The following is a 19655-nucleotide window of genomic DNA, read 5'->3' as shown; positions in this document are numbered from 1 at the left end:
TGTTTGTTTGCTAACCCGCTAACATGTGTTTCAGCATCTCTGATATAGTCTCTGCACCACTGCACTTTGTCACCTCTTATATCGCCCGTGTAAGTCAATCCTTGTGTATATATCTGAAGATTGTTGTGTTGTCGTGTTGTTATTCTATGTTAAGTACACCGAGACAGCCACGAAACCGGAGTCAAATTCCATGTAGCGCAAACGTACACGGCCAATAAACATGATTCTGATTGTTAGTCGTGTCGACTGTGAAGTAGGGAGGCCTACCTAGATTCTATGAATATGTCTTGTGTGTTTTATGTGGTTTGCTTTGGGTCTGTAGGCTTTTCATGCTCCCACTGAGATTTGGCAGGGGCCGCAAATGTGGAATTTGTTGTCGCAGCCCGTGTATCAAAATACAAGCTCACCTTCAATCACGGTGGATTTTATTTCATGCTTAAAATGAACGGGGCCATTCCGTATCTTAAAACTACATTACCCATACTCCTTAACATGGCGGTGATTGGCTAGTAACCAATGACAGTTTGTGACGTAATCTCACGACGCGGGAAGTTCTTGACAGTGTTCTCTGTCCTTAGCTTTGTGTTGTCTTATATTTAACTTTTAACTCGCCTCTCATTGCCTGGCCCGACTTTATTGTACATTTTACTCCTCAGGTATTTATGTCTAATAGAAACCTTCGTATTTTATTCACATTAATACACTCGATCGTATTACTATGTCTAGTTTTTCCTCGTTGTTTAACCGGTTGATCGGTCGGTCAGTGCTTGCTTACTCACTATGCATTTTGTGATGACGCCGGTTTGATCCTTTTTACCCGCACGACATTTCCTTCGGAAGACTAAAACATCTTTTTTTGGGGCGGGAGTGAAGATATCAGAATGACGGCACCTCTTCAGCATCCAGGTTACGATGAAGAGAAGTTGCTCCGTGTGGCAGAGAAGTTGCCCTGTAGAGAAGTCCAGGCCAGGACGCTTCTCTCGTTGATGGGAGAGGTTTGTCCAGCAGTTCATGATTCGTTTTTGTCTGCAATGCATCGGAGTTTCACACGAGTATTTCAACTGCATGGTTTGGGTTGGTTCACAGTAGTTTTAACATCACAACAGGAAGTGGGATGATTTGTTTGAATAGAGTTTTCAAGTTAAGAGGAAATTTAGGGTATATCACACGACAATGGCTGTATTTTATATAGTTTGGCAGAAAAATAGTTTTTCAGGTTGCTATTTTTGTCCCTACAGCCCCATCAGAATTGCTATCCCTCTATTTTCATCTATGGTCATCGTGCCACAGGGAAGAGCTATGTGGTACACACCATGTTAAAGGAATTGGAGGTGAGAGACACTGTTTGCATCTTCAATCTTATTTCATATTTAGTGTTCTTGAGTGTCTGTGTCAGTGGTAAAGAGAGTCTGTTGTAGCATAAAAGTCATCGATTGCCACAATATGTACTTTAAAAAAAAACAACTTCAAAAACATAAATCCAAAAGCATACATACATGTCATTAAATCCATTTATCACTTTTTGTGAGACATCATTAATACCTGTGCCAGCTCAATATTAGTGTAAATGTATATGTAAGTGTACCAGTGTTTTACTTTATTTTTCATAGTTTATGCTCACAAGCACCATTTGCATCCTTAATAATAATACTTTGAAGTGACACAAAATGGCAGCCAGAAGGGGGTAGCTGCCAATATCATGTAAAAGCTAAGGAGAGCTTATCAAAATCATTGCGCTTTACACAATGTGTAAGTCGATGCATTCGTGTGCCACAGTAATATCTATTTTGTCTGTTTTTTTCCCCCCTCATTGTTTCTCTGTCTCTAGCTGCCGCATGCCATAATCAGTTGTGTGGAATGTATCTCGGTGGCACTGCTATTTGAGCAAGTGCTGCTTTCCCTCTTTGGCACTGAGGCTGCAGGCCTACTTCCCCGCAGCCCCTCTCTGTCTGACTTTGTACGCATCTACAGGCAACTGTGTTCCCGGTCCCCTGCCAAGCAGACACGATACATTGTGAGTGCACTGCCCCGCACATGCACTCAGCCAGATTTTCATCCCTTTTCACTTGTGTCTCAGTATCTGCATTCTAGTAATGCAGAAGAGATTTATTTTTTCTCAGTAGTTTTCAGTGCTTTAAAAATCATGCAAACATAATAATCCTTTTGCACTTAAAATTATTGATTAATTGGATATGTCACTTAAAGCCATGTATGATCATATTGGCACTGGTAATGCATATAAATAGATATTAAGCATGGCCCCATATAAATCCCTCCGGAAGGATACGAATGATATTGAGCCAAATTGAAAGAAAGCTCATGCCAAGGCACACCATTATTGTGTGTTACTATGCCCATTGAGAAACACTGGCCTATTTGCTCATGTGTAGCACTACAGAGCAGTAACGTGAGGTCAGCTGAGTTGTTATTTTTCAGGTAATTGAAAAGGCTGAGCTTCTGAGAGAAATGGATTCCAACCTTCTCCCTGCCCTTCTGCGTCTTCAGGAATTGGTAAGTATGTGCAATTTGCTGCACCTATTTCATAACGCCCCCCCCCCCCATTGTTTTTACACTGGGTGGTGGAGGAAGGCCTTGAAGAGCTCCCTTCATGATAAATGACCTTGAGATGGGCGCATGGAGGATAAGGCTCCTTTGAGGATGGATAATAAATCACTCCCAACATTTTAATCAAAGACATTGGGACATATTTACTTATTTGCCCTCATGTGATGGTTAATTGTTTCCCGATGTGCTGCTATCTTGCTGGGGAAAGATTGCGAGATTTTATGCAGAGAGATTTGTCACTGGGATGTTATACACCTTCAGTGCTGCAACGCAGGGTTTCAAAGTGATAATTGGTATGGAAATCACTTGTGTTTGAGATCCACAATAAGATGATTAAAGATTGTTCTGTCACTTACATGTATGCTCGTGGCTAACCGGAAAAGTGGTGAGCAGGTTGGTGTTTGCTCTCTGTTGAGATGACAAATGGACTCCACCTGGAGGAATATATCATTTCCCACTGATGTGAGTTCTGTCTGGATATTGCTGTGACAGTGTAAACTTCGTCCGTTTTTTAGGCTGAGGACAATGTGTCGGTGATCTTACTGAGTGAAATCGTCTGGGACAAGTTCAGGCCCAACACTGGCTGTTTTGAGCCCCTTCTGATCCACTTCCCTGACTACAGTAAAGGTACCACTATTCACAGGCACACCACATCAGCGAGTCTCATGAATATCTCCCACTGCGCAGCATCGCCAGATGTAAAGCATGGGGTGTGAGGTGCATCTGTACCTGCGATTTTGCTCTGACACTTTAAGTGGTGACACAGGAGGCCTATCGCATTTTCCGAAAGCAGCATCGTGTAAATTTTAGCACTCTAATGTGAGTGATTAAATCGGTGTGCTTGATATGTGAAAAACAAACGGTTTTCCAAACTGACTTTAAAGAGGTTTCCTTTTTTAGATGGTTTCTTTCTGTGTTGTGTGTCACTGCTGAGCTGCTTCGATGTATGTTCTGTTTCTTACATACATGCCTTTCACAGATCAACTTTGTTTCTTTGCTTTTGTTTTATTTTGTTCTGTGTGTCACATCCATCCAGATGAGTTGCAGCAGATCTTGTCTGAGGATAGCCATCCATCGTACTCTGCAGATCTCTACTCTGACTACATCAACATCCTACTGGGGGTCTTCTACTCTGTCTGCCGAGACCTCCGGGAGCTTCGCCACCTGGTCAGACACCAGCACCATCAGTTAAAGTGGAGGTTATTCTCCATATTGTTTTTTTTTTGTGTGTTGTTGTTTTGACCTTCTTTATATCTGATACCAGATTTTTTGGGGTTATTTTTCTTCTTCAAATAGGCTGCCCTTAACTTCTCAAAGTTCTGTGAGCCCTTGGAGGAAGGAAAAGGTAAAAAAAAAATTCCGTTCTCAAGATGTTTACTAAATCCATTTCATCAAATGTGCTGTTTTATTTCCCTTGCTTTTCATAGTTTTAATTTTGAGATCTCTTTCTTCTTTTTGATGGGAGGGTTGATGTCTTTTTTTTCTTTCTTTATAACTTCCCTTACTGTTTAAGTGCAAGATAATAAAGGTATGTAAAAAACTGTCCATGTGGATTATTACTTTTTCTTTTTCTTCTCTTTAGCGAAGGAGAAGGATGTGCACAAGCTGTGGAGAAACATCGAGCCCCATTTGAAAAAAGCCATGCAGACAGTGTACCTTCGAGAGGTGTCCAGGTCTGTGAGTCTGATGTGAATCGAATTCAGGCAGGAGTAATGGAGTCCTGTCCGTTTTGATGAAGCAACTTGGCTGAGTAATTTGTCTGTTTTGATCAAAGCCCTTGGGAGATTAGCCAGCAGGCAGGACAGTGAGTAGTTCAGTGCTATTGGCTGTGGGGCAGGCTGTGAATCTTTCTCGTCCCAGTGTGTCTTGTCACCCCCACCCCCATCTTCCCTTCATTTAGCGTTCAATGGGAGCAGCTGCAGCAAATGGAGGAGAAGGAAGCTGGAGCCATCAGAGGTACCTAAGCGCATTGGTGCTTCGGCACGACAAACATTTAATTTCAAAGTCATTGCAAGGGCACGCTGACAGAATGGATTTGTGCAGAGATCTTCTCATTCTGTTTGACCCCCCCCCCTGCTTCCTAAGCATTAAAAAACTTGCAAAGCCGTCCGTATTGAGTGACAGAATCCTTTTACTGATAACAGATTCACAGTTCTGGTGATGTGCAACTGCTGTGCCTTGAGTGTATGACAGACGCGGTCATATTTAAATACATAAGCACAAACAGTGGTGACAGGACAAGGCTCATAAGCCCTGTCGGTTTTCTCGTGTCCAAACTTTTTTTAGTTCTCTTGGCAGTAGTAAAACGGTTTTCATTATCAGTTGACCCATAGAAATTTCGACACTACATTATTTCTTTTTTTTCTCCCCCAATTGTACCTGGCCAATCACCCTGCTCTCTGAGCCGTCCCGGTCATTGCTCCGACCCCTCTGCCGATCCGGGGAGGGCAGCAGACTACCACATGCCTCCTCCGATACATGTGGAGTCGCCAGCCGCTTCTTTTCACCTGACAGTGAAGAGTTTCGCCAGGGGGACATAGCGCGTGGGAGGATCATGCTATTCCCCACAGTTCTCCCTCCCTCCACGAACAGGCACCCTGACTGACCAGAGGAGGTGCTAGTGCAGCGACCAGGACACATACCCACATCCGGCTTCCCACCCGCAGACACGGCCAATTGTGTCTGTAGGGACACCCGACCAAGCCGGAGGTAACACGGGGATTTGAACAGGTGATCCCCGTGTTGGTAGGCAACTTAATAGACCGCTACGCTACCTGGACACCCCGACACTATGTTTTAAGGAGAGAAAAGTTGAAACAGTTGACTTAAGGTCTTAACTTACATAATCTTAAGTGTCCAAGTCATGACATTCTTTTCTCTCGATACCAGGGTTATCTGCATATTCTCATGTGGAGCTCCCGTATTACTCCAAATTCCTGTTGATCGCATCTTACCTGGCATCCTACAACCCTGCCCGCACAGACAGACGCTTCTTTCTCAAGGTAATGGACAAATTTCATTGCTGATTTTTACCACCAGCACCAGCAGTCAGGCTCTTCTTTGGCTTGGGCATCATTTCATTTAGTTTGTTTTGACATCCGTCTCTGTCTTTACTCAACAGCACCACGGTAAAATAAAGAAAACCAGCTTCTTGAAGAAACATGAAAAGGTGATTATATTAATGAGATGCAGATGCAAGTCTCCTTTAGGTACAGATGGAACTTCGCTCTGTCCATTTCTCAGTATGATGGACTGTAAAGTTTTCCCTGTATGATCTCTCGCCTCTCCAGACCAGTAACCACCTGCTGGGACCCAAACCCTTCCCCTTGGACCGTCTGCTGGCTATTTTCTACTGTGTGGTGGACAGTAGGGTGGCCCCCACTGCCAGCATCTTCTCCCAGGTGAGGCCCAGCTGACCTCCACCGTCACTATTAATTGTAGCTCATTTGATAACTTGTATGACTATTGTGGGGTATCACCAGACAGTCGAGTAGCTATACAGATACGGTTAGGATTGATCCAGTAGTATACCTTCATATAGAGATGTAAATAGTATTCAAGAAGCTTTCAATAAAGCCACTGAATTATTAATTTTATTACCTCAACTAAGGCAAGCTTGATTGAAATGGTGCCAAATTAGTCTTAGGTGTGGCAGGTTTCCTAAGAATGAAAAGATACACTGAGACAAATGGCATATTTGATGTTTCAGTGGTGCTGAAGTAAGGTGTTGAAACCAGCCAACTCAACAGAACATTGGCAGCATTACATAAAATTGTTCTCGTATCATACATACGAGATGGAAACAAGTTGTGGTCCTATACAAATGTTTGATAGAAAGATTTTGCTCTTCATTCAGTCAGAAAAGCTTGAATATTTCTTCACAAGAGTAGCTTTTAAAGTGGATTCCTGGGAATCTTCACGGGTTCCTGACATGGGCCGAGTAACGCAAGAAAATAATTTCACACACTTTATTTTCAAGATAAGCCAATGACAAAATGGGTGCACAGTGATCCGAGGAAAGTCGGTTGTATTTTTTTTAATGTTTTTTTAATTGCAATTTGCCTAATGCTAGATGTAAACTGAACACTGATGTAAAATCGAACCTAATGACCAACGTTTCTAAGATAAGGAGTTCCTGTCCATTTGTTTTCATATCTGGGGAACCATAGCCACATGGCTATTTATTATTGTCCGCTGGATCCAGATGCAGGCGGGGTGGGCACTGCCCACCCAAATTTTAGCTCTTCCCACCCAAAATTCCCTGGCCCAATTTACTGGACATCGGCGTCGCCAGGTCATTTTGCCGAGGCTTAAGCCCTGAATGTTTTCAGTGTATCCCCGAATATAATTTCAAATTTAAGCCTATGTGAATCCCGACAAAAAACGTGACGTGTGTTAATGTCCAATAGTCTTAATAATATAACAGCCTGTCAAAATAAATGCAGGTCTCTAAACTAAGTACGTGTGTGTGTGTGTGTGTGAGTGAAAGAAAATTTAATTTTCCAATAAACTAATGTTAACATATATACATTTAACTTTTTTTCGCTAGTCTGTTACTGTAGCATAACAATAAATGTTAAATGATAGCAGTTGTGAAGTATTCTGCTTCTACTCAATACTAATTACTAACAGCTACTAATATTTTTGACATCACAATTCATAATTAATCTGGAGAGTAAACAACAGTTTTTGAGTAAACACATTCAATTTTTCAATGATTAAGACATGTACTTTGAATGTAAATAAGGTGCCAGAGTGCATAAAAAAGCATCAAAATAGAGCTTATTAAAAAAAAATCCGGGGGAAGATCCCCAGACCCCCTACAGAAACCCCAAATGTCCTCAAATCCTGTAAATGCCCTGTTAGTGGGTTACATGCCCCGGTAATAAGCTACTGTACCCAAATAAAAAAGCAGCCGATCAGAGGCGTCCGGGTAGCACAGCGGCGTAATCTGTTGCCTACCAATACGGGAATTGCCAGTTCGAATCCCCATGTTACCTCCAGCTTGGTTGGGCGTCCCTACAGACACAATTGGCCATGTCCATGTCTTAGCAAAATGTAGACAAACTACAACCATAATTTACATATATTTATTTTAATAAATGGATTAATTATTGATGTTAACCCCTCCCCCTTAGTCATTATTATAAACTAAATGTAATTTGGTGATATACCTTGGTTGGTAAGAAAATGAACACAATTGATTAGAATGATTCTGCCATTTTTGCCAAGGGCGAGGCACGCCGGATCAACAGTTCCATGTGTTTGTACAGAAGTTTACAACATGGCACAAAAGTGCATTTCGGATTTCTTTAGAATTCCATCCCAAGCTAAAAAGTCTAATTGATCTGAAAATCCATGTACACGGAGACATCTTGGCCCAGTTGGATATTTATGTCTCCTTTCATCAGCGTCACCCTGAAGTGCAAAAACACATTTGGAGTTTTATGACTGCAGTACATGGTAAGAATGCTGGTTTATTATTATGTGTTGCCGCCGTGCAGTAAACGGACAAGATTTATCAACTGTTCAGTTCAACTAAAAGTTTATTCACAAATTATTGGCGATAATTGTGTTTCTTTACAGACTTGTGTACTTGCGTATTGGAAAACCAAAATGAGGTCACACCTTACAGTTTTAATTAAGAGATTCCAGATTCTTTATTTGTTACATCTCATCATACAAGTACAAGAGGGTAAAATTCTTGTGTTTTGGCTCCTCAACACTGCAGTAACAATAGTAATAAAAAATTTGCCTACCATCTATCATGTTATGCACTCATTAGCCCTGTTAGGCCTACACCTTAACGTGTGTTCAGAACTTTTGATAAATAACACTCAATATCCTTCTACCATTGCATAGTCTTCTTTCGGCTGTGCCCGTTGGGGGTCGCTACTGCAGATCATCTGTTTTTATCTCTTCCTGTGCTCTGCAGCTTCCTCACCACATCTGTAAACCTCCTCTTCAGCCTTCCTCTTTTCCTCTTGCCTGGCAGCTCCATCCTCAGCATACCCAGCATCTCTATTTCACACATGTCCAAATCATCTCAATCTTGTCTCTGCCGATCCGGGGAGGGCTGCAGACTACCACAGGCATCCTCTGATACATGTGGAGTCGCCAGCTGATTCTTTTCACCTGACAGTGCAGTGTTTCACCAGGGAGATGTAGCGCGTGGGAGGATCACGCTATTCCCCCCAGCCCCCCCCCCGAACAGTTGCCTCGACCGACCAGAGGAGGCGCTAGTGCAGTGACCAAGACACATACCCTCATCCGGCTTCCCACCCACAGACACAGCCAATTGTTTGCATCACTGTTGCAAAGACAATCTGCTATCGCAAATACAAATAATTTCAGTTTTCCTTAGAGCCTAGCAGCTCCCAACAACACAGGACATGTGTGCATTTGTTTACACATTTCCATGAAGAAGCATGTTCACTGAATAGGTAAAGTGAAATTGTTATAATTTTATATTGATTTTGGGAACTATTGGCAATTGTTATGGTGTGTATGCATACTAATAACATTAGAATTGTAAACACACGTTACAGTATACCTAACCTTACCTGGAGGCATTTTTTTTTTAATAACTTTTCTCGGATTTTTCCCCTTTTCTCCCAATTTAGTGGCCAATCGATCCCTATTTTAGTTCAAACACCCACCCTCGTACTGCATGCGTTCACCAACTGCATCTCTCCTGCCGGCAGTCTCGAAGGAGACGCCTCGCCACTTTCGTGACAAGGCGAATCCAGGCCGAATCACTGCTTTTTCCGACACACACAGAGACGCATTCATGTGACGAACACAAGCCGACTCCGCCCCCCTCCCAAAGACAGCGTTGCCAATTATTGCTGCTTCATTGAGTCCGGCCAACCTGGAGGCATCTCGAAATATTCAACCGTCTTTCTGCTTCTCAACACCTTGATCATAAGAGGATATAGTAACTTTCACTACTGATTTTAGAAAGGCCACCACAAGAAAACTGCAAGAAAACATGTTGCTTTTATCATCAAATGGGCAATGGATCATAGATGATCGTTTCTGGCTGTTAGCAACATGGCTGCCTTTATCATAGCATTGTAGGAACCAGGTGCCACAAGGAATCGAGGTCCTGGATTCCTTGTAGCTCCTGGTTCATTTTCTGGCTGTTAGCATTAGCTAGCGGTGTTGTTAGCAGCACGGCTAACCACTAGCAGCCTGGCTACTGTCCAAAGCAAGAAACAACCTTAAGAATCCCAATTTGAACATGAAACCCTGATGCCAGTGCTATGATAAAGGCAGAGTAAAACATCTGGTAGTATTACTAAGTAGGCGGGTTGTGTTTCTTACTGATCAAGTAGATATAATGCCAACTGAAAGTTGGTTTAGAACCCTCTCGAGGTTCACTATTGTTTTATCTCATCTTCTATCACTCTCCCTCTTTGCCTTCTTTGCCCCCTCCATCAACTGGGTTCTTTTTCTTTTGCCGGGTAGAGATTCCACAGTTACTTTGGTTGTTCCAATGTCTGTCATGCCCAGCCTGCTACTGGGTGGTTGGCACACTTCCTGTGCCGTAAATAGATTTGCCGGAAAAATCGTGCCCCATGGCAGACAGAATTGCATAGTGAAAGCGAGACTTATAGGGAGCCAATCCAAATGGTGTCATTATTCTATAGAAATTGCACTGTGCAATCAACATTTACTTCATAATGATAAGTTAAAGCAAAAAAAATAAATTGTCTACTTACACTTTAAATTGCAATAGTGTCATATCTTCTGGTTGATGTGGTGCTCAATTTTACAACGTTGAGTGTCCTGTAAAGGCAAACTGAAATTTGTGCAGTGTATTTGTATAATATGGTAATAATACTAATATAAATACAAATAATAATACTACTAATAATAGCAACAACAATACTGCCTTTTACCTTCTGTTGTAATTACCCTTCATTTTACAATCAGCGCTTTATATTAGATTGGAGTTGTTTAGTAGATCTGGTCCATGGGATGTTGTGTGTTTGTGGGATTGTTAGTTTATGTAGACAGTTAGCTTACTATACATGTTTATGAACTACTGTACATAGTAGTGAGTTCATAAACAGTTCATACATGTAGCCTGTAGTAGTCTAATATTAAAATGAGGAGAACAGCCTGTAGACTGTAGCACACTGACATGACTAAAAAGTTGCCCACCCCAAATCTCTGATGCCCCCCCAATTAAAGCAGCCTGGATCCGGGCCTGGCTCAGATTGAACTATTTTGAGTTTTTAAGCTTGACACTTATCTGTGCAGCTGGCACTCATTACGCTCCATCTCTGCATAGGAGAAAAAGTGGAGAAAGGAGTTGTTAAAACAAGGGAGTAATTTTTTTCCCCCTCCCATTTTCCCATCAAGATCTCCTCCCTGGTGACTCTCCAGTTCTTGACTCGAGTCGGTCATGATGACCAGCTGGATTCCCCCAAATACAAATGTACTGTCACTCTGGACTTCATCCAGGCCATATCCAGGTGGGTGAGGGGTGCTTTTACACCAAACATTTCTCTACGCTCAACTCTTCTTATTAATTTCTCTTAATTTCTTTACGTCCCTTGGATACACAGCATAGAGATGTTCTGCCTCAAAATGTTGTGTTATATTGTTTTTCATTCAAGCAACCTATCCGGTAAAATTTATTACTGGTTTATTGCAGAATGCTTTCTATTAATTTTTGGTTCTGATAATGTGCTCCTCTTGGTTTCCCTTTCAGAACTGTAAAATTTGACGTTGTGAAGTACCTGTATGACTTCCTATAAAGACTGCAGAGGACAAAGGAGAAATGACACAAAAAGAGCAAAGCCAGAAGCTCATCCTATGGACTGTTGTACAGCCGGCTGTAATGCTGATGGATTCCATTCGTGTTGCTCCCCCCTTGTGGCCGACCAGTGACACGGTTTTTCCTGAGATGACTCGTCACCTCAAAATGTAGGATTTTATATGGAAGGATCTTTTTCATGAAAAACTGAATAGCGTGCTGCAGAGGTCCATTTATATTAAAACTGTGATTACCATCCATGTTAAAGTTTAGCTCCTGTAACAATAAACTGCATATTGGCAGTATAAGATAACATGGTTTTAGGATTATTGTAAGGCTTTGCTATGGTTGCTTCATATCCATTGACAATGGTTAAACCCTAATGTATCTGGTGGGTCTCATTTCCAGTCTTAATATGTCTCCAGATATGAAGACAGTCAGGATACCGTTAATGTATTGGCTGCATTGGTCTGGTGTTGATGCATTTTACAATTGTCTCTGACACTTCTAAGACTGTAGTAAAAAAAATACAATATTTATATGAAAAGCTGTAGGAGTTTTAGTGCTTCTTGCCGTACAAGTGAATTGGTGTATGGGACAAAAGGGACAATTAATTGTTCCTGTGATGCCATTTTTAGCTTACTGTATGGATTTTCAAAAGTCACTGCTCTCTTTATGCGAGGGCTAACTTGAAAGCATCTAGCAAGAGTTGGTCTAAAGAAAGAGGCACAGCTCTCTTCTTTAGGCTCCAGTTTACTGAGCCTCCTCCGGCGTTTGGATAGCAAGACTAGACACGGGCTACCTCTTCGTAACCCCTCGGCGTCCTAGTGAGTGTGTTTTAGAGATGGTCAAATACAGCTTTAACGTTTTTCCTCCTATCAGAAGTCGATCAAACAGCTCAACATTATTTTTGGGGGTAAGGTGTGACCTTTATGTTGGTTTTTGTGTGATTTGAAATTTTCTTTATATATACATACATACATATATATATATATATACTAATTTTTTTGTGGCATTTTCTGCCTTTATTAGATAGCGATAATCGAGAGAGACAGGAAAGGCAGCGGAGAGAGAGGGGATGACATGCAGGAAAGGACTTGGGCCGAATTCGAACCCAGGCCACTGCGTTAAGGACTCAGCCTTATGTGGTATGTGTTCTAGCAAGTGAGCCACCGGGGTGCCCCTGATTTGAAGTTTTGTGGCTTGGGCTTGTGACTCGCTACTTCATGGTTTCATCTGGCATTGAAATCGATCACGTCAGTCGGCTATCACAAAACATTTGCTCTCGTGCAATGCAAACTGATACGGATTTAGATTTTCTTTTTCTACATTTAAACTTCTTTTGGAGTGTAGTAATTGTGGTTGGAGAAGCATGAATCAGTTAGTTGTTAAAGCAATATGAGTGTAGTGTGTGACCAATGTTGTGTATCTAGAAGCTGTAATAACTGCACAACGGTCAGTTGAATAGAAATATTGAAAATGGACCGGCAGCATTTCATTTTTATTGTGCAAAGTAAACAGGAGCATTTTTAATGTATAAAGTAAGCAAAAGCGTTAAAAAAATATTTTCTGTTGTCTTAAAAGAAGGCACCAGTTACTTGTAGCTGTGGACTGTAAAATAAAGGATTTCTACTTTGCCCATTAGGTTGGGAATCATTCAAGCAGAAGAATCTCCCACGCGTTGCACAGCGCTGCCAAACATGAATATCTGGTTTTCCATGTTTGAAATAGGGATGCACTATTATCAATACTGGTATTGGATATTGGGTCAATACCAGGCTAAAATTGACTATCAGCTTTTACCCAAGACTAAAATCCGATAACTAAAGCCATATCACACACAGAAGCAAAATGGTTTGATTAACTGTATTTTTGGTTTATGGAAATCTTTTGTTGTTTTTTTTTGTGGATTTTCCCCCCTTTTTCTCCCCGATTGTACTTGGCCAATTACTCCACTCTTCTGAGCTGTCCCGGTCGCTGCTCCACCACCTCTGCCGATCCGGGAAGGTTCTGCAGACTACCACATGCCTCATCCGATACATGTGGAGTCGCCAGCCGCTTCTTTTCACCTGACAGTAAGGAGTTTTGCCAGGGGGACGTAGTACATGGGGGGATCACACTATTCCCCCCAGTTCCCCCTCCCCCCTGAACAGGCGCCCCGACAGACCAGAGCAGGCGCTAGTGCAGCGACCAGGACACATATACACATCCAGCTTCCCACCTGCAGACACAGGCAATTATGTCTGTAGGGACGCCCGACCAAGCCAGAGGTAACACAGGGATTCGAACCGGCGATCCCTGTGTTGGTAGGCAACGGAATAGACCGCCACGCTATCCGGATGCCCCAAATCTGTATTTTTTTTTTTAATGGTGCATAAAACATGATTTGATCTCATTGATTTCACCCACTGAGCTGAAGTTAATGGCGTTAGAGTTTCACACTCTTCAGCAAAAGTAATGGATTGGATTGATTGACGCTCGGCATCAAATAATACTTAGAGGTTCATATTGGAATCGATAGTGAAAAAGTTATATTGGTCCGTCCCTAAGTTAAAATATTCTTTCAGGGGACCCATGAGTATATCCTCAACAAACTGTCTGAGGAAAGGATTCATCTGTCGACTTGGTCATGGCACAAAGGGGTATGGATCCTTCAAACATTGAGGCCATTCATTCATGTTAGTAGGATGGTTTAAATGGGAAGCTGTTGTTTCCTCCTGTAGACCCTCAGGGAAAAGGGAAGCAAGCGCAGATAAGAATTCGTAGGTGCCACTCCACTCCTATCCACCACCCAAGGCCTTGGTTATAGCTGGTAACTGTGTTTCAGGGCAAATGGACCGTGTTGAGTTGCCATCCCTCGAGCCAAGGTGGCCTTTGAGAACCAGGGATCAGTAAACAAGGAAAAGTAACAAACCTGAAAAGGTTTAGCTGAGCCTTAGACGTGCATTTAAAATGCACAGGGTTATCGACCTTTTAGATTCAGTTGTGTCAGTGTTTTAACGTGCGATCCATCGGGAATCTGTCTACGGGCGATTTTGTGGCCAGTTGAGATGAAGCTCAAAGTAAAGTCGTGCGTAGATTAGGTAGTCTGAATGGACAATCCCTAGATGCTTTGCCTCCGCTTGTGGATCATGGCCACTATGTGGGCAAGGTCCAGACTTTTCATCATCACCTCCATGAAATCTTCATCATTGCGAGCACCAGCCACAAACTCATCCAAGGACAGCTCCCCTGTGGGATGGAGAGGACATGCACATTTATTATATTTACGAAGAAGAAGACAGCCACTTTATTTTGTTATTGTACTGGTTACAATGAAATTTGTCTTCTGCGTTTAACCCGTCCTATTGTATAGGAGCAGCGGCTAGCTGCAGTGCCCGGGGACCAACTCCAGTTCTTCTTTCCATTGCCGTGCTCAGGGACACAGACAGGAGTATTAACCCTAACATGCATGTCTTTTTGCTGGTGGGAGGAAACCCACACAGACACGGAGCGAACATGCAAACTCCATACAGAAAGGACCTGGAATGGCCTCCCCCCCCCCCCCCCACACGTACTGTTTACTGCCCTGCTTGGCTGCATGACAGAGGTCCAAGGGTGGGCTTGTGTAGTTAAGAGGTAAAACATGATTGGTTGTTTTAACTGGCGACCATGAGTGATGTCCTCACTAGGATCAGTTTTGACTAGCCTATCAAGTCTGACTCTTTCCAAAACAAACCCTGGGGGAAATGGCAAGAAGTTCTAATACCAGGGTTCCCAGCATGTAAATAACATCTGCTACTGATCCATCCCTACCAGAGCTAGACATATTTCATTTCCCAGAGTAGAACTCATTAAAATGTAATTTGTCAAAGTTTTTGTTATTGTTCAGTTGTAAATCAACGACTTGTACTTTTTTGTTTTTTGGGTTTTGTTTTTTTTATAGATTGCAGTTTATTCCCTGACCTATTGCCAAAAAAGGCTAGTAATAAATGTCTCCCTAATCATCTGTTCAACAATGGATTCGTTCTTGAATGTGCGAGACTAGCCAGAACGACACTCACCATCTCCATTTATATCGATCTTGTCAAACACTCGGTTGGTAAAGTCCTCAGCAGATGTTTCCTGATTTTCATTGCCGTTGATTGCACGGATAGCCTAAAGGAACATACACAAGGAATTTAAAAAAAATAAATGAAAGCCCCTGTCATACTGTGACCAAGATCAACGTTCCACATGTGATGTTGCCGAAATCCAAAATACCTTAATGATGTTGAGGAGCTCATGTCGGTCAATGCAGCCATTTCCATCCACATCATAAAGCTTGAAGTACCAGCGCAGTTTATGTTCCATCTTCCCCCGCATCACAAGGCTCAGGGCAGCCACGTACTCCATGAAGTCTATGGTGCCGTCCTTCAAAACAAAGCAGATGACAGTTACTCGCTGATGAAACGGATCAGGTTTTGTGTCAAACTGCAGCATTTATTCAAGCGTGTCAGTTCAAATGGTCATTTTAATACCCACAGTACAAGAAGCGTTTCTTTTTTTGGGGGGGGGGATTTTTCCCCCTTTTTTTCTCCCCAATTGTACTTGGCCAATTACCCCATTCTTCCGAGCTGTCCTGGTTGCTTCTCCACCCCCTCTGCCGATCCGGGGAGGGCTGCGGACTACCACATGCCTCCTCTGATACATGTGGGGTTGCCAGCCACTTCTTTTCACCTGACAGTGAGGAGTTTCACCAGGGGGACATAGCGCGTGGGAGGATCACGCTATTCCCCCCAGTCCCCCCCCCGAACAGGCGCCCCGACTGACCAGAGGAGGCCCTACTGTAGCGACCAGGACACATACCCACATCCGGCTTCCCACCCGCAGACACGGCCAGTTGTGTCTATAGGGGTGCCTGACCAAGCTGGAGGTAACACGGGGATTCGAACTGGCGATCCCCATGTTGGTAGGCAATGGAATAGACTGCTACGCTACCTGGATGCCCCCCAAATTCCGCGTTTCTTGATGTGTCCTGCAATATCAAATATAATATCATTTTCAAATAGTTGATGAACTTCAATGGGATCATTTTCAATTACTAGTCTTGTGCCAGATTGTGCTCATCAAAAAACATAAACCTTTGTGAAATCCTGCTGTGGCAAATGCCCATTTAATATTCTGTCCCATGCATGGAAGAAAACCTGGTTATCTTAAAGTTGAAAGCAATTACGTGGCGAATGTGAGGACCTAGGATCATCGTCTAGAGACACTGTGTTTGTATGCATGAACACAGGCACAATCTAAGCATCAAGGCATTGTCTCGAAGAGATAATCCCCAAATTACAACTTGCATTAGGATTACCACTGCCTACTGTAATTGAAGCTGACAGGATGACTAAATATAGCGATGCAGATTCTCAGCCAGGCAGATCCTGTAATGACCCTTTTCCTTCCATAGGCCACTCTTTATTAAACTATGATTCAAGGCCCCAAATGGGCTGCAGGCCGTTACCGCCTGCTCACTACAGTGGATGAATACTAAGATATTTTGTTGAGCCAGAATCCCAGCATGCTGATGAATGTACTTAAATTGGGCCACAGGCTTAAAAAATGTTCTAGAGAAAGCCTCCAATTGCCTGGTTATTGAACATAATGTGTTTGTTTGCATGCAACATTTGGAGAATTGAGGGTACACAAAATAGATTAGAGCAGAGGTTTTCAATCTGATCATCGGAGACCCACAGCAGAAAAGGCAGAAAAGAAAACCAGAAGTTGTGGTCGTACCTGATTGCGAACCACTGTATTATTAGTGGATGGTGAAAAATTGTGGTGGTCAAGTATAATTTAACTACAATGTCTCCCTGAAACTCCTTTGAGGGACAATTTCAGAGTAACAGCGTCCCGTACCTCACTTTGTCCCTAATTTTGACTTCTTGTATTCACTTTGCTTTTCAGCATGGCAAACTAGTACAAACCAAACCGAGGCAATCATTCTGTCGAAATGCCCTTACAACATTCCACCTTCTGCAATATGTAAAACATCCATTTACACATTGTTCTATTTTGCATGTGAAGTCAAATCAAAATTTAAAAAAATGCATCATCATCTGACCTTGTTCATGTCAAAGGTTCGGAACATCTGCTCTATGTAGGCATTGGCCTCCGGGTCCAAACTTCGCAGCCCAAAGAACTGTTTGAACTCATGCAGGGTGAGCTGACCTGAGGGACACTCAGTCATGAACTTCTTGTACCAGAGGTGCATCTCCACCGCCTGCAGGTCGTCTACTGTGCTTCCTGTTGAATTGCCCATCTCTTCACTGCAACTGAGCGTACGCGTGTGTGTACGAGACAGCCGGTGCAGGTCCACAGACCTTAAAGCCCAATTGGTCTACTGTGAAGCGGATGGTATCCCTCTTCACAGTCACGCAACTATGGGACCTGGGATAACGGGTGCTTGTAGGGGTTTTTGTACCAGTCTCAGGTTTGGGTTGGGCTTTTGGATCACGCCTCACTGTGTCCTCCTTGGCTATAATCACCGGCTGTAATCCAGATGCAGATATAGTTGATCAGCTTAAGCAGCCCCATTTGGAGGGAGGGTTGACTGACCCATAACCATCGATGCCTATCTTGGGATGTGTTAGCCAACATCTTAGGAGTTGTTCCTCACATGGAGACACTTACACCTTAGTTATTCATTGCTGTGTGTGTACTAAAGTATGAGCAGTGCAGTTTGTAGGGAAACTTAAAATTTCTCCACTCAAATATTTATGTCGTGAACCCAGGCTTGGCTGAAAGGTGCAAGATTCATATTAAGTCAAGCTGTGAACCGCTTCTTAGTGATTCCTGTTCAACATCCTCTGGATAATGGGTTTAGGTTTGAAACTAAAAATCCCAGAAAAGAAACAGAAATAAGAATTAAAATGTACAGTTGTATTTATTTAAGTACCACAGTCATAAACCAAAAAGCCATGAGTTACTTGGTAGTTAGTAGCGTATAAAGACAGCTAGTGCAATATTCTTAGCTATGGGCAGATTTGAGTTCTTGCAACTTGCTGATATCAGTCATATCCAGATAACACAATTAATAACACCAATATACTTGTGAGGAAAAACAAAAAAGGAAACTTGAATGACTTTGTGTTAAACACTTGCAGAACAATTAAATTCAAAATAAATGTAAATGCAAAGAAAAAATTGCTGATCCTAGCTTTAGGCTATAGTCAGTATAAAGCAATGTTTATATGATCTATTATCTAGTGTTTTCATTTATACTCCTCTTACTGATCATCGCAAATAGGCAAAATTACCCATGTTCCACTTCAAGACAGAAAAGTACAAAGCTAATAACCTTCAATCTAGTTATTGAGGTAAAAAAAAGACATTTGGCACGGTGAGTTCTTCATGTGGCGGTGCCCAGGGCGTTCAAACCTTCCTCATCATAAGAAACCTGGGCAGGCTGAGCGACTGACTCACTGAAGACGGACACAGACAGCAACCTCCTGTTGGTAACCAAAGAACACCCGCAAGACGGGGACAACACAAAATACAGAGCATATAATGTTAACATAGCTCAGTGGTAATGTTTGTTTGTTGAAACCAATTTGGGTATATGTGACATTGTTAAAGTGCTCCATACGTATAAGAGAACGCCCATCCTAACCACTGCATGGGTCGTGCGATGCTGGGGCCTTCGCAGAATACAGAATTGGGGGTCGTCCGGGTGGCGTAGCGGTCTATTCAGTTGCCTACCAACACGGGGCTCGTCGGTTCGAATCCCAGTGATGCCTCCGGCTTGGTCGGCGTCCCTACAGACACTATTGGCGATGTCTGCGGGTGGGAAGCCAGGTGTGGGTATGTGTCCTGGTCGCTGCAGTAGCTCTTCCTGCTCGGTCGGGTCGCCTGTTCGGGGGGAGGAATAGCGTGATCCTCCCACGCGCTACGTCCCCCTGGCGAAACTCCTGACTGTCAGGTGAAAAGAAGCAGCTGACGACCCAACATGTAACGGAGGAGGCATGTGGTAGTCCGCGGTCCTCCCCGGATCGGCAGAGGGGGTGGAGCAGCGACCGGCGTGGGTTCCATTTCTGCTCGGGTACAATATCGACTCGGGGTCCTTCGACTACATATGACGTCACGGATTATGTTGCTAGCTAGCGTTAACTTTATGGTTATCTAGCTGTGTTTTTTTTTACAATCCATGTTGACATAGAGTTGGTTAGTAAGGGTACGAGGGCCGAAGGGCCGAGCTGCGTCTAAGGAGTGAGGCTGCAGGCTCAGGACCCCTTGGGGGGATCCTAGACGAGCGAACGCGCGCGGGGGCCGAAGGCCCGAGCTGCGTCTAACGTCAATCTACTGTTTCCCG

General features: G+C 43.0%; 2 protein-coding genes and 1 long non-coding RNA gene across 3 annotated transcripts; 1 reads left to right on the top strand and 2 right to left on the bottom strand.

Annotated features, from left to right (window-relative positions):
• Positions 1-728: 728 nt before the first annotated feature.
• Positions 729-11833, top strand: orc5 (origin recognition complex, subunit 5). The gene is made up of 14 exons (XM_056277767.1): positions 729-995; positions 1239-1331; positions 1829-2014; positions 2437-2511; positions 3081-3192; positions 3602-3732; positions 3862-3910; positions 4148-4238; positions 4466-4521; positions 5455-5567; positions 5687-5734; positions 5856-5966; positions 10936-11048; positions 11288-11833. The coding sequence occupies exons 1-14, from the start codon at positions 882-884 to the stop codon at positions 11331-11333; spliced, it is 1338 nt and encodes a 445-aa protein (XP_056133742.1). The 5' UTR covers positions 729-881; the 3' UTR covers positions 11334-11833.
• Positions 11834-14435: 2602 nt separating this feature from the next.
• guca1a (guanylate cyclase activator 1A) lies at positions 14436-17606 on the bottom strand. The gene is made up of 4 exons (XM_056277170.1): positions 17409-17606; positions 15575-15724; positions 15376-15469; positions 14436-14563 (listed from the first exon to the last, which is right to left on the bottom strand). The coding sequence occupies exons 1-4, from the start codon at positions 17604-17606 to the stop codon at positions 14436-14438; spliced, it is 570 nt and encodes a 189-aa protein (XP_056133145.1).
• A 605-nt stretch (positions 17607-18211) lies between these two features.
• LOC130110743 (uncharacterized) lies at positions 18212-19644 on the bottom strand. The gene is made up of 2 exons (XR_008810058.1): positions 18933-19644; positions 18212-18795 (listed from the first exon to the last, which is right to left on the bottom strand). It is a non-coding gene; the product is annotated as an uncharacterized LOC130110743 (long non-coding RNA).
• Positions 19645-19655: the final 11 nt, after the last annotated feature.

Source organism: Lampris incognitus, chromosome 3 (assembly GCF_029633865.1).
Source record: "Lampris incognitus isolate fLamInc1 chromosome 3, fLamInc1.hap2, whole genome shotgun sequence".
NCBI classification, from domain to species: Eukaryota; Metazoa; Chordata; class Actinopteri; order Lampriformes; family Lampridae; genus Lampris; species Lampris incognitus.
The sequence above is the reverse complement of the archived record's forward strand: the minus strand, read 5'-3'. Positions and strand labels throughout refer to the sequence as shown.